This window comes from Anarrhichthys ocellatus, unplaced genomic scaffold (genome assembly GCF_004355925.1).
Source record: "Anarrhichthys ocellatus isolate YVR2014 unplaced genomic scaffold, GSC_Weel_1.0 scaffold62, whole genome shotgun sequence".
Classification (NCBI taxonomy): Eukaryota; Metazoa; Chordata; class Actinopteri; order Perciformes; family Anarhichadidae; genus Anarrhichthys; species Anarrhichthys ocellatus.
The window spans coordinates 1,835,763-1,859,991 of record NW_022280092.1 but is presented as its reverse complement, the minus strand read 5'-3'; the positions used below and the strand labels follow the sequence as shown (position 1 = coordinate 1,859,991).

General features: G+C 41.9%; 1 protein-coding gene across 7 annotated transcripts in view; it reads left to right on the top strand.

Annotated features, from left to right (window-relative positions):
- Window positions 1-22,337, top strand: part of cacna1ia (calcium voltage-gated channel subunit alpha1 Ia) — a 149,259-nt gene extending 126,922 nt beyond the window's left edge. The window contains exons 33-37 of one of the 7 annotated variants that reach the window (XM_031872136.1): window positions 2,034-2,183; window positions 6,316-6,450; window positions 8,494-8,668; window positions 9,369-9,613; window positions 9,914-13,992. In XM_031872136.1, coding sequence (XP_031727996.1) covers window positions 2,034-2,183; window positions 6,316-6,450; window positions 8,494-8,668; window positions 9,369-9,613; window positions 9,914-10,642 — 1,434 coding nt within the window. In that variant the 3' untranslated portion in view covers window positions 10,643-13,992. Of the gene's footprint in view, window positions 1-2,004; window positions 2,184-6,312; window positions 6,451-8,474; window positions 8,669-9,368; window positions 9,614-9,913; window positions 13,993-18,602 lie in introns of those variants that run through there. The other 6 variants (XM_031872135.1, XR_004213649.1, XR_004213647.1 and 3 more) reach the window with 6 other exon arrangements.
- Window positions 22,338-24,229: the final 1,892 nt, after the last annotated feature.

Genomic DNA, 24,229 nt, shown 5'->3' with positions numbered 1-24,229 from the left:
CTCTCTCTCTCTCTCTCTCTCTCTCTCTCTCTCTCTCTCTCTCTCATTCTCAGTCTCTCAAGTGATGCAATAAGGGATCTGGTAGACCGATGCAATTTATTCAGAGCACAGGTCCTAGGGTTGGTGTGTGTGCGTGTGTGTGTGTGCGCGTACGCGTGTGTAAAATGGTTCCTGTGAACCCAAACATTGTGACATTTTCTCCTATGGTGCTTTAAAATTTCGTGAATCTCCACATATCGTCATAATGTTATTAGTAGCTACGCCAACAAATACAAATCATTTTCCTTGGGACGCTAGATTTAGAAACATAAATATTGGTTTGAAGTCAAATTTTTTTCGTCATTCAAACTTTGAGTATACACACATCAACTCAAAGAGTGCAGACAGATTGGATGAGTCTTGATGATATATGGAGAATTCAAGAGCTCCAGAAAGATGGCAGCTACAACTAGTATATTCTATATTGTGCCATAATACACGCTGAAAAAGTCATTTTCGACTATATGGTGGAACACTGGCAATATATTGCACGGGGAGTAGAGGCGACACTGTAGGAAGTCGACACACAGAGGGAGAGAGGAAGGGAATAAGAGAGGAGAGATAATAGCTGAGCCAGTGACAGTCAGATAGACGCAGTAATTAGTTTCAGCTCTCTCTCTCTTTCTCTCAACTTCCATTCCCAGTAGACGGGCCCCATTGTTGCCCACTAATACAGTTATTAATGGAGGCCACCACAGTCAATCAAACATTTATTTTTTTATATATATATCAAGTTCTCCACCTACAAAGAATGGATTATCCTGGGACTGTCTGTTTGAGAGAGAAAAATGTTTGTTTTTTTACACATACGTGTATTAAAAGAGCTGGATATGGCAGAGTCAGCGTTACTGACGATTTGTCCTCGTGCCAAAATGCAGCACTGAAACACTGTTTCATAAACCAGCATGATTTCGGTATATTTATAGTGCAAGGCGTACAGTAACCTTAGCCCCCTCATTTTCAAAACACGAGCCGTGAGTGATTGTAATATAACAGTTTGAGTCAGAAATGTGTTTGCATAAGATATCTAAGTATAGTCCGACAAGCGTTGTTGTAGCAATATGTCATGAAAATAGGCTTATGTGGGGATTGAAGAGGAGTGACCTTGTTTCGCAGTACCTTTCGGGATATATCTGCTGATATAATACAGTTATTTTGGCTGTTATGAATGTGCTACAGTCAGGCACAATGCATCTAATTCATTGTGAAATACAGTGACCTGCCAAGAAACACAGAAATCATTTTAAAAGTAGTTTCCTTTTTTTCCGTGCCAGATTGGTTTTCCCAGAAACCAATCTGGCATATGAGATTCAAGCAAGGAAGGATAATTTAAGTCACATAAAAAGCCCTGACTGATTCAGTCTAAATTGCTTTAAACCTAATAATACCCAGAGCACAAAGCAAATGCTTAAATCTTAAATTGTTTCAACAAGGTATTGAACAGCCTAATTGAGGTGATATATCATCAGCACCGCTCTCAGTGCTCAAGGCTTTGATTGTAAAATGATGTGTTACTTGGCTAATGAAGGTTTGGAGTGATATTATTGAGGAGCCTTTTATCAAAAGCGAGCTGTGTTTAGCCCTAAAGGCCAACGAAGTATGAGAGGGTGATTTGTTCTAGTTTATTTTTCCATTATCTCCAACACAGAGAACGTGTTTGAGATGCTTTTCTTTTACTTTTATGGAATCATTTTAGAAATAAAGGCTGAGGTAATGTGAGATCTACCTGGGTTTGGGTGAATATGCACATGTGTGACTGTGTAGAAATGTGTGTGAGTACATTAAGCATAAAAGCATACCTGCGTGTGCACACTGACATTTTTATAACCCTTACTATGGTGTATGCATTTCCCTGCGTGTTCTTTGTCCTCGCATGTCCGCATGTGCACATGTTTGCACCTGCGTGCAATACTGGTCTGCTGGCCTGCGTCTCGTGTGTGTGTCTTTGTGTCTGTGTGTGTGCGCGTGTGTGTGTGTGTGTGTTTGTGTTCCAGGAGAGCCAATGGCTGGACAGTGTCTCTCTTCTGATCAAGGATACACTGGAGGGGGAGATGCTGATGATCGACAACCTCTCCGGTTCTGTCTTCCACCACTATTCTTCTCCTCCACCCATCTGCAGAGATTGCAAGGGCCATCCACAAGAGGTACCACCATGAAAACACATGAATGAATATATATATATATATATATATATATATATATATATATATATATATACACAGCACACACACACACTCATACACCTCATGAGGGCAATAGCTCAAGATATTAAATGCATCCTTGTGTTTTAAATTAGAGAAACAGAAACAGAACCAAAGGCATCCATATTTTTGGATAAACATCTGGATCTATTTATAACAATACCACTTTAGTATTGGCACATTAGGAACCATGTTGCGAGAGAGAGAGAGAGAGAGAGAGAGAGAGAGAGAGAGAGAGAGAGAGGCACATTCAGTGGACCACTCAGCAGTCAGACTGAAATATAAACTGATTGTATGATGCAATACATAGTGTATTTGAAAAAGGCCATGGTTTAATTGGTGTGTTCAGTCAGGGCATCTTACCAACAGGCTTACTAAGTCTTGTTTTATTATCTTGTTTTTTAACCAGCTCAGCTTTGAAGCTCCTGTGAGGGACCCATGTTATACCCGCAGTTTCTTGTTGTCAAATAAATGTAAATTTTAAGATTTTGTGGACACAGATAATTAAAGATAAGTAACATTTACCATTCTTGATTTATAAAATGCTTTTACTCCTTTGCATGAAATTAGGACCAAAAGATAAATTATTCTGAGAAGTCTGGGTCCATTAGGAGTGATTTCTTGTTTTGTGATGCTTGGTAAACATGGCCCCAGGGGTTGGATGAAAATACTCTTGAGGGACATGTTAAAATAAATTCACACTGGATGCAAGCACCAAATAGTTGTGAACATAGAACTGAACGACACATACCTTCTTTAGCACACATACCGTATGTATACACATCTACAAAAATATACAGAAAACAGTATAAGCAAACATACAAGATATAAACATGTGCACACACAAGGGGTTTCATTGCCCAGTGTGTTGTGAGGAAAAACACATTTTTGCCTGCATCAACTGTGTTACAAAAACTTACCAAACTATTACTATGCAAAACCAGTGAATAGTAAAACTCAGTAGTCCTGAAACCCTGAACAGACACACACACACACACACACACACACACACACACACATATACAAGAAAAACACATTCATACACACACACACACACACACACACACAACCATGATGTCCGGGAGCGGATTATGTGCATGCACATTGCCAACAGGGATGCACACGTGAACATGCATTTGCATGTACTTTCATGGACATAAACAAACACAGGGCTTCATTCATCGCACAAAGCAGTTTGAATAGGAAGTGTTGTTGAAGTTCATGCTTTATAAAGCGCGTCAACTACTGTATGAGCTATTGTGATGCAGTATATGACAGGGAATTTCAGCCCTTTATTAAACACAAGATAATTTCCATATGTGCAGAAATGTGGATTAATGAGGCCCGTTGCATGCATACACACATGCAACCATTCCTGATATGCATGCCTTTATGCACGCACTAACACTGTCCTTGACTTGTGCTTGTATTGTGGGGTATTTTGTAAGCAGGAGATCCTGCATAAAACACACTCTCAAACATAATGTCCTCTGGCAGTGGTCTCCATCAGAATGACAAAGTGCAGCGGGTCAGTTCAGAAGAAGCAATAACTGGGCTCTACACCTCCTCACCTGTCAGTCCTGCTTTCTGCCTGTCTGCAGATGCTGTCAAACCATCAATCTTCCCTCGCTCTTTTACATGCTTCTTCCTCCCATCAGTCCCTCTGCTCCTCTGGCTATCCATCTATCTATCTCTGATTTACTGTATCTGACCCTGTACTGTTGTCATTCATTTCCCAATGTCCTTTTTAACCATCAGACTTGCATATTGTTTGTTTGTATGTGAGAGAGAGCTATTGTGGGTGTGTGCCATTTTCAGACAGATGAGTCTTTCACTGCTTCTGTACAATGACGTTGTGTTTAAGGGGACAGGAAGGCACAGCGGGACCCCCGGGTGCAGTGTGTGTGACAGTTATTCATCAAGGAACTGCCTAATAAGAGACTGACTACAGTCGAGTCTGCAGGGAACTGTTTAATAGAGTAGTGAAGGCCTTTGACGTTTATGCAGTTGCTTGCATAAACAGGCACTTTTCAAACAAAATCATTTCTCTGACTCTATTTTAAGAGATTCTGCATCAGAGGTGCAGCATCTCACCATCGTGCATTTGATAGAAAACAAAAATGTATACAGTGATGCAACTACGACACAAACATTGAAATACTTAGCGAATCATTTGAATCACCTGTGTAGGATTTCAACATTTCTTTGGTGGCTAGTGAAAAAGCCTGTGGTAGACAGCAATAAGGAGGCGTGTGCCTGTTTGTTTTTTTTACCTGTGTGTTGTAAATTATCATCTGACTGCTGGTGCACTTGTTTCCTATGTTTTACATGAATTATTGCTTACCATGTCCACATGCCATGTGGTCATGAGATTTCAGTCATGCTTATTTTCTCGTTTTATTTCATTGCCTCCCTGCGGTGCTGAATGAAACAATCCTTTGTCTCTTCGCTCTCAGGCTGCGGTGGACACTTTCAATTAGTTCTTGCCTGAGTCCCCTTACCGAGGAAGCACATGTGTAGCAAGTCCTCCTGTACCCGTTATGCCTTTTCCATTGTACCTGGAGGCTCATAAACAGAAAGGAATACAGGGAGAGAAGGCTGCAGTTTCCATTACCTGCTGATGAATGTACCAACCGATGACTCACATGGACCCTTTTGAAGCTATTTACGACCCAATTCTGAGAGACGGAGCAAATCAGCAGATATGGTGCTGTGACATAGTAGCATTAGGGATCGCCGGTATACTGAGACAAAGCAGAAAAACTGCAAAGCGCTGTTTTAAATTAACGAGTTTCAATGCTATGCGTCTGCTTTGCTTCCTTGCCTCATCCCACCGTAGCTCTTTCTTTCTCACTCTCCCTCTCTCTCTCTTCCTCCCTCCTTGTGCAATGGTAATTTACTGCTACATATTGGCTGTGAATCAATCTCTATGATCCTCTTTGTCTTTCTCATAGGGGTACGTGTTAATATATATCGCTAACAGGCCTCACTCCATTGGATTTCACTGGGCCCTTCATAAGTACCCTTCTTAATGCTTCTCTCTGGCTATTTATTGTTTCGTCTGGTTAAAGAAACACTGCTTGAGCTCATCATAGAACCCCCAGAACCCTGAAATTCCACTCCAACTCCCTGTTTGCAGTATGTTTTGAAATTGTGTTGCCATGGGAAAGGTAGAGAAGAGTGTCAGCCGAGAAGCTTGAGCTCTCAGGAGGCTCATGCAGCGATAATTTAAAACCAATTCCGCAGCCATTATGAGCTGAGTTACCTGATGAAACAAACTTAGCTGGAGCTAATGTTGGAACAAATGAGAGAGAGAGGTAGTAACAGTTGGTGTAATTGTTGTCACTTCCCAATTATTCTGTGTTTGGTAATGTTGTGTCTTTAGGATTGATGTACATGTGTGAGAGCACGACAAGGACTATGAGACACCGTTACCAAACACGCAGCAACATTTTAACGTTCATTTGTGTTTGAAAACATACTCAGTTGGCTATAAGGGCAGAATTATGAGGTTCTGGTGCAGCTACACCACCACTCTTGATGCAGATACTGCAGGTGTTTACCAAAAAACATACATGCATACACCGGCTGTAACGCACTGCTTGGATATATGCCCCTCGCCCTCTCATTCAGCCTCTCTTTTCACATATTTTGTTCGATTAATGATGACAATGCAATGTTGTTACTTCTTGAAATCTCTCACCCTGTTCTCTTTACAGACAGGTGCCACAGCTTTTTGGTCACCTTGAATTGTCAACATTTGGTGAAGTGTATCGAAACGTGGGGGAGGTTTTACTTATCTTGTTTGTGTAGCTCACATCGGCCTAAAAGAGATACTGTATGAACAAAGGAGTCATGAGAGACATCTTCAAAACATGGTTGCTGATCCTTTAGAAATGTAATATCTACGTACACAAAGATGTAAGATACTGGTTGTTGTGAACCCTAGAATAAATCTTGCAATATATTAAGCACTAATAAATGAATTCCAGGAAGTCTGAACCGTTTTGTTGTTCCTCTTCACGATCCCTTCCTGTTTTACGACATGAATAACGGAGGTACGTTTTTGCAGCAGATCAGGCTGGCGGAGATAGAGCAGGCATCGCTGAAATCAGAGCAACTGTCAGACAAGTCCTCATCCCCCGCTCTGCCAGATGACCTCAGCCTGGATGAACATACTGCCTACCTGCTGCTGGCGCGAGAGGGCAAGGTGGGTATTGAGCAGAGTGGTGAGATGGGAAGATTAGAATACACACTTCTGAGGCTTCTCTTGAAAGCCTTAACAAAATATAGAATACAATATGCAGTACTGATATACACATGCCCTTATCCATATATGACTCATGTTCTGTGAGGCCAAAATGAAAAACAGTGTGAGGAAATTGAAATGTTTTTTTACAAAGATAATACCAGTAAAGAAAGAGGATCTGAGCTTTGATCAGTGGTAATACTCTGCAATTTGCAAAGATGTTCTTGTTTTGCTTCACCCAGTATTTGCTCTGTATATATATGCTCAGATAAAAAGCCTAATAAAATGATGATCATCCCAGTAATAACTATCATATACTGAATAATGAATGTGAGACGGAGAGCTTGGGAGTGAGCACCTGCTTTATTGTCAGCACCACGGTAATTTAGTTGGGCTGTATACCTGCTTGTCAAATTTACACACAACATTGAGGCCAATTAAATCATCATGCCAGTATAACTTTTTTTGTGTAAAAAAAAAAATAAGCTTTTGAGAAAGAAAAAGATTCAGTAAACAATATAACACCCATTGCACCAGTATGCCCACTATTTTGATCAGTATACCGGCACTATGTCGCAATCCCCCAAGAGGATGAGCACAAACAATGGCAGAAGTTCACAGATAATTTTTACATAATTTTAAAAATACATAATAATTTCAACACAAAACAAATAGCAATTATAAAATCTGTTTCATGTCTATGCTGTAGGCTCTCTTGTGAATTACAGGTACAAACCTTAGGTTCCAACGAATCATTTATCTCTTTCTCTCTGTGTATCAGTGGAACCTGTCTTGTCTTTGAAGAATCCACAGTCTCTTCTCATGAATAAAACTAGGCTCTTCCTAGTTGCCGTCCTGTGTGGCTCTCACACCTCCCTCTCCCGCACCCGTATCTTTCATGCTTGTCCTTTCTCAGTGCTACCCCTCTGGTAATTGCACACCTTCTCTGCACCTCCCTCTAGCCCCTCTATCTCCATCCCTTATCGTCCGTCCTTCCTAGATATCCTCCACTGTAATGGGGTAATGCTCCTTGGTTCTGGATAGCCAGATAAGCCTGCTATCACCAAGTTAGCTGTGAAACAGTGCTCATTAGAGGAGGGGGAAAAGGGAGGGGAAAGGAAAGGCTGAAGGTGAGAAAGGATCTAAGGTTACGGATTTCATTTTTCTAACACTGTTTGCTAAATAGAAGTGTCTGTGTGTGTGTCTGTGTGTGTGTGTGTTGCATTAAGCATGTGTGGCAAGGCTGTTTTAAGTTTGTTTGGGTGTGGGTGGCTGCCTGTTTGAAAGGGGGCTGTTCAGGAGCTAGGACTGAATGACTCAGGGATACAGTAATACAGTATTGGAAGCACAAAAGCGTACACACGCACATGCACAAACACACTTAAATGATTCTGCAGTCCCGACATGATGGTAATTAAAACGTACGAGGTGAGAGCTTACAAAGCGGAACTCCTGCCTTAATCTACCTCCTGCTTCCCGCTTCCAGCTGTTGCAGCCATCACGCAAACTGACACGTTCATAACCAAACATTTATTGTTACAATATCTAACATTAACATGACAATAACGGGCTCTTTTAGCTCATAATCAGTCCTCACCCTTTCACTAGCACTTGAATGAAAAGCCCGAGGGATGATGTGAAACAGAGGCCATGTTTGATATCTGCAGGATGCCAGAGGGGCTGTTTTTGCTGTACTCATTTTCTATCAGGCTTGGTCCAGGAATTGTTACTTAACAAAATATAATGCTAATCCTAAACCTAAATTGTCCTTTGCAGAAGAAATAAGAGCTTATGTCTTGCTGTGGTTTTAAGCTTTTTTTCCGCACACTAGTCAAATCATTTTTCAGCACATAAATTATCTCTGTTTTTATTTTGAACCTTTCCCAACATGTTTGATTTATCTTCTATTTCAAAAAAAAGAAAAACACTTACTTGATTAACCTGTCCTGGAGATTAATTGGAAAATACTTTCTCTTCAATGTCAGACCATCTGTTCTCTTCCAGGGAAGGTGCAGCAGTGACTCCCGCAGCTCAGAAGAGGCTGGAGGTGGAGGAAGTCATGCAGGAGGCCACGTGGTGCAGAGCCAGGTGCAGGGGTTGGGCCAGCCCTGCCGGGCACTGCAGGAAATGGAGATGCAAACACACCAACAACATATGCGCTCACCTCACTTTAGCCCTGGTGAGTACAACCAGATAAAGTAAATCCACTGTGCTACCACCAATAGATTCAAATATGTATTTGTACCACTAGTTCATTTCTGATTTCATGTATTGCTGTTTTTGTGGCTTACATGCCAAATAAGATGGTGGGTAAAATTGACTGTAGCACAGGAAAGACACAATATGTACTAGAAATAACAGGGTTTTGTTAAACAAAAGCAAAGTGTTTGCTTCCAAGATGAAAATCAAAGAGAACTTATTGTAAAATTGTATTCACAGAAAGAGGATTAAAGAAGGAACTATATGTCCCAGAAATGTACCTCTCAAACTTGAGGAAGTGAGCATACAGAGGGCACTTCAATAGCTTGATATGATATGCATCACATCTGTGTAGATCTGAAGATTGTGCAGGGTATTATCATAATTCCTTTTTTTTCTTCATTTTTAAACCAAATGGCATCACAAAGCATATACTCAGACATTAAAACATCAACGTATTGAAACAGTTGGTCCTTTTACCCAACGCCCTGCAGAGCATCAACTCACGACATCCACCTGCAAGGGTTGTGCTTAGCTTGTTGACTTAATAGCTATTAATATACAATATTTAGATGAAAAAAAAATCCTTCTCATTCATGTCAGGGATATTCACAAGAAAGATGTAGACAGCAGACATTGACACCAGGATGAAAATGGAAAGAGTGTATTTCCTCCTCAAGGTGGCGTTTCCAGCAGCAGCAGTGAGGAAAGAAACAGAGGAGGAGGAGGAGGAGGAGGAGGAGCCAGTGGCATTTCTCCTCTCTTCCATCTGCCTGCAGAGTTCTTCCACCCTGCGGGAGCAGCCATCCCAGCACCTCCCCGCAGTAGGAGCCTACGGTTGTCAAGAGGCCTTAGACTGACCTCCCCAGACTCCTGGGCTTCGCTCCGCTCCCCAGGAGCCCATAGCAAGATGCTCTGTACACAGGTAGGGGGAGAGGAGGAGAGGGGCAAAACACAGATAAATAGGTTATTGGACAGAGATAGTTGTAAGGTTTTAGTGTGGAAGAGGCTCAAGATTGAAGTCATTAGATTGATGTAAACGATGTGCTTTTTTTGTGCTTATCTGGGTGAGAAATGGCCTGAAGTTTGGTCACTGACAGCAGATGATGAATTATTCTGAAAACTGGTTTTTAATCAGCATTTAAATATATAACATAATGTTACACTCTGAATGAAAAAAGAGCTGGACTCATGTGCTTTGTTTTTTTCTTCCTTCTGTCTTCAGTATCCGTCCCACAGTGACTCATCCCTTGCTACAGGCAGCTCTGAGGGCAGCCTCCAGACCACCCTGGAAGAGGGACTGAGCTTCAGCGTCTCTCCACCACAGAACTTGGATTCGCCTTTGCCGACAGCTCCCTTACAACTCGTGTGCCCGCTCCCGTTGCTTGAAGACAGCAGTGCCATTTCCTCCCCAGTCCAGACCCTGAGACCAAGGCCGAGCCCCTCATCAGGCCTCACCCTCCAGGCCACCAGGGGCCACCAGCGTAGCCAGAGCAGTGGCCGAGGTAGCACCAGCCCGGGCTACGCCCGTGAAGACTCAATCGACCCTTCAGACGAGGACCTGGGCATAGGTATCGGATCATCAATTGGTGGTTGTGGCTCAAGTCAAGCGGGCAACAGTGAACATTTGTCAGAGACACTGAGCAGCTTGTCGCTGACATCGCTGCTGTCGCCCAGCTCCCTGGTGTACCCAGGAGGGGGAGTGAAGAAGTGCAACAGCACAGGCAGCCTGGACCAAGGGGGGATGCTGCTGTCGTCGCGGGGCAGGGAGGGACGCAGGGAGATTCTGGGCTTGGAGCTTATGGACCCCCAAGGCTTCTTGGCCAACCCCTGGACGGGGGTATTAGTTGATACAAGAAGAGAAGGACGAGTTGAAATAGGAGATGGCGAGCAAGGGTTCAAAGGGAAGAGCTCAAGCCAAACAACAGTAGGGCCTTGTCGGAAAAACAGATGAAACCTACTGTTCACTCTTTCTTTGTCTCTCCATTCCTTGGATCTAAACCCATAGCTGTCCCTCTCGCTCTCTCTGCTTCCATCAGTGAGAGAGAGGCTCGATGACACATGATGTCCCGTATTCCAAAACCAAACCCTCGTCTTGCCCCCTCAACCCCTTTCTATACATTTGTGACAAGCCCATGTCCTATTTTGTGCTACCTAGGGGAGTGGTCTTGGTTATAGACTACTGGTGAGGATGTGGCCTGCAGAGTTAAGACCGTATACCCTCTTGGAGGCTGTACCTGTAAGGGTGGACATGGAAGGTTTTGCTCACATTGGAAGACCGGGAGACCCATTCATATCAGGGAGTCAAGAGGAGCAAAGACAAAAGAGCTTAAACCTAAAGACACAAGAAAGAGTCTTGTTCTTGCTCTATTGTAGTTTCCTTTATCCGGTGTCGGCTTGGGTTCACTGAGGTTAAAAATGCAAAAATAGAAGTACCCAAAACTGAAATAGCCCTTCATGCAAACAAAGACTGTTTTGATCCGTTTATGTCACAGAGGCAGTGCAGCAAGTAAGTGGGAGGAGACTCGTAAAATGGCAGAATATATTAAGGCGGAAGGAAGGCTGGGAAAGGAGAAGGCAGGTCATTTGTTTGGCTGGGAAAGCAGAAAGCGGATCTAATGTCCATCTGTTCTGGCAGACGGAAACAACAAGTCCTATTCACTCTGGCACAGGACCTTCTGCTGAGTTCAGAGTAAAACGCAAGGTGGAGGAGAGTTCAAGAGTGTGTGTGCTCATAGTCTGTGTGAGAGCACTGCCTCAGGTATCAAAAGGCATGAATTAAATCATTCTCATCACTTCACTATACCTCTGTATTTTTTGAAACAGAAGATAGGTATCGACTGATCAAAGCTGTGTGCCTCTGTCAACTTAGTCTTGAGTGGCAGTGAAAAATGAAAAGAAATTGACAGATTGCGGAGGTATAACCGTGCATGGAGTGACTCATGAAATTGGTTATTTTTCTTTCTATCTCCAGCATCTCTCACTCTCTCAAACATGAAGAAGATGAGTATGAAAGAGAGCTTGGTTGGATGGCGCTTTACAAACCCCATCAGAAGAAATAACGTGTGCATGAGGCAGCCTTGTGTGCACCAAATAAAATGGTTCACAGCTACTTAATAAAGTGAGACTTCAAGCACACTCCTTTTGACACCCCTTCCTCTCACCATGCTGAAGGATTTGTGACGAATGGACAAATCCACAAGAGTTGCGCGGGACCTTGACTGCATGATGGAATTGCATTTATTAACCAAGATTTTTTTATCTATATACAGAACTGTATCAAGATGTCAATGTTGGGTGATAACCATGTGATTTCTATTCCACTATTTTTGTAGAAAAGAGAATAGGCACGTGCAAGTGTTGCCGTTACTTTGTCCCCATTTCATTTAACCCATACGATCTCTTTGACTTGTTGTCTAGGACTTTTTGTCTGCCAGTGGCTTCCAGTTTTATAACATTTTTTAAGGTGTGGACGGTGTATAAAACAACGAAGCAAAAAATTTCAAACTGACTTTGTGCGCTGAAGTGATTGTTCCCTCCAGCACATTTCTCTTTGGGAACACCGGTTCCTCATGGATTTGTTTTTTTTCTTTTCAAATGTTGGACTCCCAGGGGACAACCAGAGATGGGAACAGCCATATTCACTCAGCACATGAGGATCATTCTAGCTCACAGACATTCCTGGCTGTACACACGGAACTTTGTTTGCTTTTAGCCTCCTATGCTAAAAAAACAAACATGAATAGCGTAAACCATCTCTATGAAAGCTTTAATTTGAGAGTTACACCACAACATATCGATTATGGGCACATTAGTGTGTTTTAAGCATGGTTCTGGGATTGCAATACAGTATGCTTTTTCTTGAAATGACACATTAATGCACTCATCCTTTTCTTCACACATACACTATGTTGTAGCAACCCTTTCTCACACCATAGTTTGACATCAACAGCTGACACTGTAACAATGAACAAAACTTTGCATCTTTTAATGCAAGCTTATTTTGGCTTCTGCCACTTGATTAATCACTCCATCCAAAAAGAAGGTGTTCATCTTTAAGCCTGATTTCTAGAGGTAGACTGTTGTATCCCTTGTGTTTTAAACATTACCTTAGTTTTTTTTTTATTTCTCAAAAAGAATGAGGTGATGTGAGAAAAACTGAGGGTTTTACCTTTTTTTTATCATGCAAAATCACTTTGATGACTATGTTTTACCACATGGTGTTGGGTATTAATGAGTGATAGTAAAGACAGTTGTGTGAGTGTATGCTTGTGTGCGTGTGTGTTTATGACTTCAGGTGAAGTGATTGCCTTTTCCTGAAGTGTCCTGTTTGTCATTGAGGATACCTTTAGATTAAAGGTTGAAGAGGGAAAACATGAAGCAACCAAGGGCTGTTTTAGCTTCAAAGATATATCCTCCTATCTTTCTGAGACAAATCCTTGTGTCAACTGAATATGACATCAAAGGTCAAAGCCTGACTACGCAGCAATAAATGTTCTATGTGTATGCCCTGAGTAAATGATGTCAATGTGATTTTTATCTCCTCAGAATACGACAGTATTCATTACTGTCTGGTTTTGCTTCTACTTGTCTGAACTTAACACCAATCAGATAGCACCTCTGCCCTCTCGGAAACCAATCAGTAGAGAGATGGGCTGCAATTGGATAACATGAACAAGTGAGGTTATTGAACTCAGGTCGGGGGGTAAAAACCACTGGTAAATTTTTAAAGATAGCTGTAAAGGTGTGCTCAGACTGAACCCAGAGTCAATTTTCACCTCGCTTTATCCGCACAAATTAGACTGCTGGAGTGTTTATATGCTACAAACAGCCAATGCACCCGCAGTCCAGATGTTAGCTATAACAACCAACCAGCTGCTTGTGAGCAGAGTCTGCCTTTGTATGTGTGTGCTACACCTCTGAATCAGACCAATTTACCAGGATCTAAAGTTGTTTTCCTCCAGACTCTTTTTTCCCCTCTTGTCTCATATGTTCACAAAGTGGAGTACAACAGCTCGGGATAAACACACATTCTTTGCTAAAATTATAACATTTTCACCCGGTGTGGACGCAATTTTGCTTGAATTCACGCTGCCCTGAGCAAACCTATGTCCTTCTCTACATCGAAGTTGTATGCAATCACGCCGCCTCTAAAATGAGCTTTGCCCTCAGTCTGAACACACCTTAAGAGTGTACAATTCACATGTGTACATATCTTTGTATTTTGATCTGCATGTGTGCATTGCTGCCAGTGACCATGATTATATCATTAGTATGCATTTCATAAAATTGTACAAAGTTAAAGGGAATGCCCCAGTGTTTTTTGACTGCTGCTATGAAACCACTACAAAATAATCAGTCCGAGCAGAATTATGTTTTAATGCCATTTTGGGGTTCAGTCTTTCTCTTAATACCTGTTATTTACATTTAAATAATGATCTGATATGAGAGAAGGGGGAAAAGAGGTTGAGTCAAAACGGTCTAGAGCAGGGAAAGGAAAGCCAGTGATAGGACAGGGACAAAAGCAGGATGTGTACAGAGATGACGTAGACAGCTGGATGGTGTAAAGCCAACAGACAGTGTGAGAGACTGAGGTAGTGCAGAGGCTGCAGGAGCAGGACACTTCTCCAGACAGCTTGTCATCGGCAGCCTTGCTCAGCAGAGCCGTCAGTGCGAGAGAGCACATTAGGCATGCACGCTGAACTCCGAGGTGTTGTTTACCTCACACCCCCAACCAGCCAGCCAGCCGTCCACCCTCATCTAACCTCTCAAAACCAGCTCTCCCTGCAGGCCCCCTGTCCTTCAAATGTCACTGCAGGAGGGTGGAGGTGTGTGTGGTGAGCGGTAAGCGTGCATGCGTTTCTGAGACTGTGAGTGCTCTTGAGTGTGAGTTGATGCGAACCCAAACAAGTAGGTTTTAGTGAATATGTCATTGTTTCAGTTTTCTGCAAGGTCTAAGAAGTGGCCTGTCATCTCAAATTTTTGATTTGCCTTCTGTCACCTGAAGAAAACAAGTGACCTCTTGCAACATAAAAAGTCGATTTCCTCCCAAGGCAACAACACACAAAGTGCCCGGAGACCTCAAGGCCCCTTTGGGTCCACGATCATTTTTTCACCTCACCTGGTTTTGTCTAAACATTTATTGTGCTTCTGTACCGGCTTCTTTTCAAAGAAGAACATAATTCTAATCTCTTTGTTTAAAATATTAGGTCAAAAGGTAGAAATACTGTGGTGCCACCCCAAAGGATTGTCTAACAGTCTGATAAACAAGGTACAAGCAGCTGTGTCTCATTAATGTGTTTGACTCCGGGCTCAAGAGGGAGGAACTGGAAACTTCTGACAGCATCCAACTTGTTTTCACAGAGGTGTTGCTTTTTTATTGCCGGGGGAAGTACGAAGCTTTTTATTCAAAAAGTGCATCAATTAGGGGTTTTTAGTGCTCTGTCACCGAATGATGTCTCTGATGTGTTTAGAGGTGACCTGCTTTAAGCAGGGAACATGGACCGTGAAACAGTGTTATCAAGCTAGTAGCGTTTTGATATAATGCACTTAGAGAGGACAACCTGAAGGGTCAGTGAGTATTATGGGAAACTCTAATGTTGCTGAGAGATTTGAAAAATGAAGTAAAATGAGTGGTGTTCTACTTTTGAATGCAGTTTTATCTGATTAATATTCAAAGAATGAACGTGTCAACATTTTTCCCTCACTCTATCTCTTTTTTCTGTTTATATAATCACATCAGTCAGCAAAACCTGAACCCACACCTCAGTCTGTCCTGATGCACACATCTATCAAGGTTGTGTATGGAAACCAGCTCCTGTTAGCTGTCAAGGCTAAATGCCCAGGGAGTTTTCCAGGCACATTGATTGTATCACAGACTCCCGAAAGAGAGACAGATAAAAGGCAGGTTGTGAAGGATGAATGAGGTGCCACTGAAATGAGCTGACTGTAAAAGATCAGAGAAAGTAGCTGTCAATCTCCAGATGATATTTAAACTCTGAAATTGAAACTACTTCTAAAGCGTTTTTCTCTCTTATGAGTGTCCCTTTGTTGTTGCGTCATAGTTTCAGGTCATTGTTTAGATGTGGCTTGCCTTTATGGAATTTAACATAATTTGCATATTAGTGTTTGTGGTCATAAATGCACATAATGTAGATATATAAATGCACCCACCCATCTTCTCTCTGTGTTCTCCACTCTCACACACAGAAACTAGTGAGGCTGCAAGGGAGTTAGCTTGCTAATGTCCTCCTCTCCCCCCTGCCCTCTCTCTCTCTCTTCTCCGTGTTCCTTCCGCTTTACCTCTGCAACATAAAGCCATTAGCGGAGTAAGAGAAGCTGTGACAGCTGAAACTGTGAGATTGGGAGCAGTGCTGACACTGCTAGTTTCAGCCTTGCTGCGCTTTCATCGCGAGGGATGATTGACTGGTTTTCTCAACACCTGGCCTACTGTTTAGTAAGATAATAGTAAAAAAAATTAAAAATACAGCAACTGGTTTACGCTTTGAAAGATTTATTCGAAGGGAGCTCAGGCGGTTCAGTCGTATGCTGGGCTGTGTTTCTTCAAACAGACAGATTTGAAATCCCAGTTCAAGCTGTCACATCTTTGCCTTGTCTGAATTCAGAACTCAGCAATTTCCCTTAAAATGAAAAGTATTTTGAAAACTGGCAAAACTCCCTCGGCATTTCAGAGGAATCCGCTTATTACATTTACTGCTGAATTGTACGTATGATTGAGAGCATCAGGAAAAAATAAACCTTGCCGACCTCTATTTTACCTGCAAGACAGAAAAAAAGAAAAGGAAGCTATTACAGGTGTTTTTATGGTAACAATGTATCAAATGACAATGAAAAAAACAATGATAATGTGAAAGGGGTCACTTGTAGTCATGACCCTACAGAGAATCTGCAGCTCCCCTCGGTTTGATGGAGCGTTATGGTTTCAGCTCATTGTTTTGATGTCCATCTAACAACTTTATTGATTTGTTATACTCTCACTGCTCTGATAGCCTCATTATCTGCCATGGCAGGCGGCTGTTTTGAGCTCTAAAAACCCACTGTAGGCCTACACTTACCTGCTCAGCACCAAAAAGCAGACACACAGTTAGCAACCTAACTGTGTGTACTCTTAGCACTCCTCCGGTCACTAGATCGCCATGACGAGAGAGATCACTACCGTTCTATCTGCGCTCAGCATCTCCTCTCCTCATCCCTCTGTGTGCGAGTGTAGACAAAGTTCTCAATCGTGACCAAGAACAGCTCAGAGTGAATTACACAGCCGCAGTATTCCAGCGGGAACACTTCCTCCAAAAATTCACTACTATGTTTTACAAAGCAAAAATGTAAGTATTCTGAGTAAGAATGAATCGTGCCCTCCAAAGAAAGGTTACATAAGGTTACCAAATACTGTCTTATGCAACTTGCAAGCTGAATTTGTAATAAAGTTGCGGCTGTGAAAGTGCAAAGCAAAGTTTATCGTTTGTCTTCCAAATTGGGGAGCCTCCAGAGCAACAAACGCAGCAGATTTTTATTCATGCAATTTATTTATTTGATATTTAGTTGGACCTTTAATTATGGCAACCTTGAAATATCTCCATGCACTTCAAAGCAATTGTACATGAAAGTTAATTCAAAGTCAGGTGGTGCACTAACTCCCTGTTAGTGGTTTTAGCTTTGTTGACTTTCTACTTATCTCGGCTTGTTATGGTGCTGTAAATATGCAAAACGAGAGAGTATATTTTTATGGATGGTTCAGTCAATAGCCATCAACTCTGTCATTGGTTAAAGAGCAGCAACTGAGTCCAGATATTTGAAACACCTCGTAGGTCTTGAGTAGATTTAATGGTAAAGTTTGGTGCCTGTTGCATCTTAAAAAGCTCCGTCTCTTCGAGCTGGGTCGTGGTGTTTCCAGCTATTGGCTGTAATCTCTCATGCATGCTGCGCTATGAGCCCGCTGAGAGTAAGAAAAAGAGGCCGAACATCAGCTCGAACTCAGAAGCACACTAAAATTTGAATTATCCATGACACAAGGTTGTACTGAAGGGCAAACTATGAGGACACTCGTGAATTTCAATAACCTTAAGTTGGCCTGAATATGTCTTAAACAGAATAAGTCTTCTTCATGTGTCCGAAATTTAGTCAAAATCAGAAACTGCAATTCGAAAACATGCACTTACTCTTGGCCTAAAATGCTTGTAGGACTAAATATTGGCATTTTATATAACTGCTATTTACCTTGACCTCCTGTATTCACCTTGTTAGTTTGAAAGTTTGGGAAGTTATGAATTAATACGCTCTTATTCTTTAATGCTCTTAATCTGCTTCATTCTTACATCTACACTTTGTAATTCTGCTTTTCATTTCCATCTGTTTCTCAGCTGGTTGGACATCACAGCTTTAGAGATTTGCCATGTAAAGCAGTTGGATTCTGAATTCAGCTACAATATTTTGGAGGGGTGCGAGAGAGAAACAAACAAAGAAAGAGAAGAAGGCAGAGACAAAACAAATTACACAGAGTCAAAACCACATAAATACAAAAGCAACTTATCCTGCATGCTACATTGACTACTGGGGTCATGTCACTGTGACTGTAATAGCTTTAAATCAAGCCTATTAGCTTTGGACAAATATTGTCATTGCGGCTAGTCAAGCTTTATAACTATGAAACTCAAGATTCAGCCTTATAGTTTCAAGGCAGAATCAAGGTCCCCTGCTGCATCTACTCTCTTCACCTCTGGCTATTCAAATGTGCATTCTTTGGATGTAAGACATTTAGACTGTGAGGTGAAACTAGTATAGTATCCTACATAGTAAGTATAGTATCTTAGTGATGCTATTTTTCTGTGTATGTTTTTCTAGCTTGTGTGCTGCAAGTGTGCATTAGTACCTCTGTGGACTTTCTTCGTTAACGTGAATGTGTGTGTGTGTGTGTGTGTGTGTGTACAGAGTCTATTTATGTGTTTCTGTGTTAAGCCCTTTAGACAGCCACCTCCCTCCCCAGGTTCATGTGAGGAGAGTTCCTACGAGCCTTTGTCTCCCATCTCCACCATCTCATATTTATCACCGCAATTAGGCGCTCTGCTGAGCATGTAGGCCCACACTGGGAAAGCATTTCTCCTCCACTGGAGAGCCTGTCTGCCCTGTCTACCTAAGAGCCTGCTGTGTGTGTGTGTGTGTGTGTGTGTGTGTGTGTGTGTGTGTGTGTGTTCACACAGACTCTCCCATCTTTGCTAAAAATGGTGTTTTGAGCACCCATTGGTTGTCAAAGTGCCGCTGCCTTTTGTTGCAGCCTGGATCAAGAAAGCCACCAAGTCCCTTTGTAGCAAATGTTGTCCTTTGTCCTTGCTGTGTCTGCGTCTGTACTCATACACAGTGACAATATCGCCATCAGACAGACCTAGCTTAGAGGGCAAAAGAAAGAGAGAAACAACACTGCAGAAAAAAGACTGCAAGAAACGGGTGGCAAGATGAATGAGGTTGAAACAAAATGGAGAATGTACGGAACAAAAGTGCCAACAAATTTAAGAACGCATCAGTGAGACGAGTACTGAAAAGCAGAGTGTGTCACATTGCTACTATAAACACCAATGGCGGATGAAACATTTTCCACATTTAGCTCTTGAACATATGTTGTAGATCCACAGGAGCCGAGGAAGTGAAACCGAAGCCAACACTTGGAGCACAGGATGTATCCATCGTGAAATTACACTCTGCACCGTCTGCACTTAAAAAGACAGTGACAGTTAAGGTAGAGGGTAAAGGAAAAGTATTGGCATTGCATGTTTCTGCAAACCACAGTTAAGTTGAATGTGGAAATTTGTGCCTTCTCATGGAGCGAGTGACTTAACAGTGAGCGATGCACAGAGCAAGTGAAATAATATTATTATTGAAAGTTACGTGGTATGAAAGTCCGCAACGGGTGGGTGGAAGGTGTGGTGGATGGGTCAAACAAACAGAGGACTCTCCTCCAGGAGTTCATGTTCATGTCTTGTGTGAAACCAAAAGTAAACCTTGACTTTACACTCTGTACGTAACGTTTTACCCAATGTTTTTCAACGCAACTTTTTTTATGTATCGTTGTTACGCTTCTTATTACTTAAGAAAGTCTGCTTATTGTAGTAGCTGTTTATTTACGCTAGTTACATTGTTGACTGTTGTTACATTACATTGGTACGTTATTATTTTAACATAAACCATGATGTGTTTTTTAACCTTAACTAAATACTTTTGTGTCATTGTGTGTTTCTGCAAACGTGATACGAGGCTGATATGAAACGTGTTAACCAAAAAAGGTTTCGGTTCCGAAACGTTGACATTGCGTGGTTTTGCAGAAACATACAATGCCAACATTTTTTTCTGGAGATTGCGTCGTTACACTGGAAGTGAGTAAAGAAGGGATTGCTTAATAACCCGTATGAAACAAAACCTGTTTCTGTGTTTATATGAACGATTGATTAATGTTTTAAGACAGACTTGAAAAATGGTGAACCTGTCCTGTCATATTTCACTGGTTTTGACAAATGTCATGCATGCTTGCTTGCGTGTTATTTAGTCTTACTAGTGTGAGCAAAGGGGGTAATTGCATTCAAATGAGTGGCTGTAACACTTTTGATGTCTGTGGCTTTGATGCTGGTGTGGAGGGAAGGGAGACAAGGTGAGGGCAGATACTAATAGGCAGAAAGAGAGAGGGGAAAGAGGAAAAAGCGGATGCCGGGATGCTTCAAGGAGATGAATTTATTAATTGATTGGTATAGATTAGAAGAAGGAAGATCAATGATGGAGTGAGCCCAGAGGGGTTCTTTTTTATTTTGGTGTTTTCCGGTAATGGTCACATTGTTAGCTTATTTTTAGAACACCACAGTATATATTAATGAGAGTGGATGAGCCACACCTGCTATCATTGAGCTCATTTGCCTATTTGTGTGCACGATGTACGTATAAACATGGCTGTGGTTTCCACTTTTCAAATAATCTGACCTGATGAAGATCCAAGTAGAATCGAAACGTAGTCATTGATAAAACAATTTTGTGGCATTGAGAAAGTGTAACGGCATAAACTTACTACTTATTGAAGTGGTTAGAGAACAACATTTTGGGTGTATTAGAGACACTGCAGTAATCAAAGGAAGAAACACAGATTGATAGAAGTAGATAAAAAAAGATCTTACCTCAGTTTCATATTTGTGTACTTGGCTCCATACATGGATAACCAAACAGACCTCAGTGTGATCAGAAGGACATTAATGAGGCTATATTTGTTTTGCTGGACGTAGATGGGAATAGGTCATTAAGGAGCTGGCGTACATTACAGAGAACAAGAGACAAGTAAAGAGACTAGGGTCCACTGAGTGCCACTTATGTTAAAGAGGAACATTAATGTGACACGATCAACTGATATCATTCAGATTTCAGTGTGATTTGGCACATCTGGTGATTGCTACAGAGCTGGCTGAAAGTGAAGCCCAGACCACCTGTTTGAGGTTTTACATTGCACTAAATGTTGCAAACTCTCAGTGAATGACTTTGGGTCCAGAGAAAAAAGGTCTCCTCGATCATATCAAGATGTGAAAGAACCCCAGGGCAGGTGTTAGGATAGAGTTGCTTGACAAAGTGAGAAACCTCCAGCTGTTGATGATTGTGGTTGACAGAGAGAGGGCATTCCTATTGGCTGTTGTAGGAACAGCCAATAGGAACCTGTTCCAGCTGTTCACACAGCGGACGTTAGGCTAGATCTGATTCATCACACTGTATTCTCCATCTACTGTATTCTCCGTCCTGTCAGTCCATAAACACTTTTTTCCTTTTCCCAGCAGATTCTTTTGTGTCTTAGGAGCAACTAGATTCTGAAGTCTGCTATTAAGATACAGCCACAACCATATAGCTCGGACCACTAAACAATATTACATGGCCACAGGCATCGTGATCAATGTCCCTGAATGTGACTTTGAAGAAAAAGTAAATCACAAGTTATCAAGAAATTGAGTCTAGCTTATCTTTACAAGCAAAGTGTAAAAGGAATCGGTACAATTTACTGTGACATTAGAAGAATCAAAAGTGTTTACAAAGCAAAATCTATTTTGACAAAATAATGTTAAAATCACCTGCAATCGTGAGCTTCTGTTAGGATCTCTCATTGTTGGGCTTAATAGCAAGAGGCAAGTCAAAGAAATCTCTGATAGAAGATTTAAATGATGTGTTTTGGTAAGCCAAGATGATGTGGGAAAGGTTGTGACTGCAGGTAATTACTTTTCTCAAATTGTTTATTTATTGTTGATGTTGATGGATTTAACTAATAAAGCAAATCAGACTTCTGTGATGAACAATTCGACAGTCACAGATTTGCTATGCCAAACAATAAAGCCCACTTAACTCCAATTTCAATTCATTACACTCCAAATAAAATCCAATTTGACTTTCCAAATTGGCTTATTCTTATTCTTATTTAAGCTTGGCACATTGGGTGGAATTTGGACAGGTATTTTATTAGCCGCATGGTCTCAAGTGACACCGCAGGCTGATTTCTTTGGTTTATTAGTTTTACAAAAGCTGGAAATGTGTCGCATGACCCTGTTCTGCTCTCTCAGGGGCCATGTACTGTATTTTGTTGCGAGATCTGTTGTTTTTGTCCTCCCTGTTTTTTACATTACATTACAGTCATTTAGCAGACGCTTTTATCCAAAGCGACTTACAATAAGTGTATTCAACATCGGTTTTCGAGAGAACAACTAGTCACCAGAAGTCATAAGTGCATCTCCTTTCCTCAAACAAGCATCTAAGAGCATAAACCAGAGCCAACGTACAGTGCAGAAAAAAACAAATGCAATAAGTGCCACAAACTAATATGAATACAATAAGTGCAATAAGCTAGTATGAATACAATAGATGCTAAGTAAGTGCTAAGTGGAAGGCTCAGGGTAGGCCTTCTTGAAGAGGTGAGTTTTCAGCCTGCGCCGAAAGATGGGCAGCGACTCCGCTGTCCTGACGTCAGTGGGGAGTTCATTCCACCACTGTGGGGCCAGGACAGAAAACAGCCGCCACCGGGTCGATCGGCCGCAGGGACCTCTGAGCGACAGGGCAACCAATCGCCCCGAGGTAGCAGAGCGAAGTGGTCGGGCCGGGGTGTAGGGCTGTAGGGCTTGTTTTGTAGCAGATGTTCTCTCTCCCGCACATATGGTATGCAGTCATCTAAAAAAAAGAGTACAGTAGATGTCCACTCGCACATTTGCCACTCTGTATGCTCAGGAAAGGATTTGGGGAATGAGTTTTGGTACGTACGTGTTTGTGTATCAAGCTGAAGTACACTTTGCCCGAGCGACACTTTGCATCCGTATGTTGTTTAAAGTTTTGAATGTCATGCAAACATGAGTAAGTAGTTGAAACATATGGTAGCAGTATTACGTATTCAAATAGGAGTGTGCGTTTCATCAAACATCAAGCGAGAGCTGGGGGAGCTAGAGATAAGCTTAAACCCAATGTAAACAAAACGTTTTCTGGATGTGTAAAATACGTATATGAATGTATAAATATTTGCGTGCTTGTGTGTGGAGCTGTAGAGTGAACCTGCCCCTCGTTTTAAGGTGAGAGTCAGGTGATGTCAGTCCGCACTGTAATTTCCATTTCAGTGCACATCAGTGCAAATGTCAGTACTCATTGACTTCATTCCCAAAAATACATACACACACACACACACACACACACACACATAAAGCACACACTTGGACACAACAGATTTGCAACTCCCATGTATGCACACCTACGGACACAAATACTCCAATTTACATATACTGAATACCTTGATAGCACTCGATAAACTTTAAAAAATCCGCTGTTTACATGTGTCAAAAAAAAACACTTCCATTATGATTTCCCTCTTATGTTTGTCATTGTGTCCATGCCACATGTTTGGGAGTTAATCTGAAAACGAAAGACTCATTTTTTCATCTGCTTCTTTCTGAGATTTGTTTTTTTGCGTCTAATTTCTCCAGCATCTCCTCCACGCTCCCCTGCCCTTCTCTGTGTCTCTCTCCTTCGCTCTTATCCTTTACATCAGTGCTGTGGTTCGCAGAGTAAATCCGCCGAGAGGAGGTCGCCCTTGCTCAGTGCCCGGCATCACCTGTAATATCCTTGCTGGGGATGAGCGTGGTGCTGATTTGCATGATTACACAGCATCCGCAAGACAGCCAGCGCTTCATTACTCCCACACACACACACACACACACACACACAAATGCAGGCATAAAAACACCTACACTGAGACACACAAGCGCACACAGATACTGTACATCAGAGTAATGCCATCTGACACTGCTTGCAGCATGTAGTGAGCACACATACACATGCATTGTCTCACTAGGTTTGGACGCTCGTGTTTAAGGATGCTTAAATCTCCAGGTATTTCAAAGGCTAACACTTTGAGCCACATCCACCAATTAGCATAAGAGCCTTGCACGTTAAACCTTGCCTATCACTGACTTGCCTGTATAATCTCACTGCTGGCGAGCATAGAATACATTGCTGCTGGCCACAGAGCATCAGTGGACAG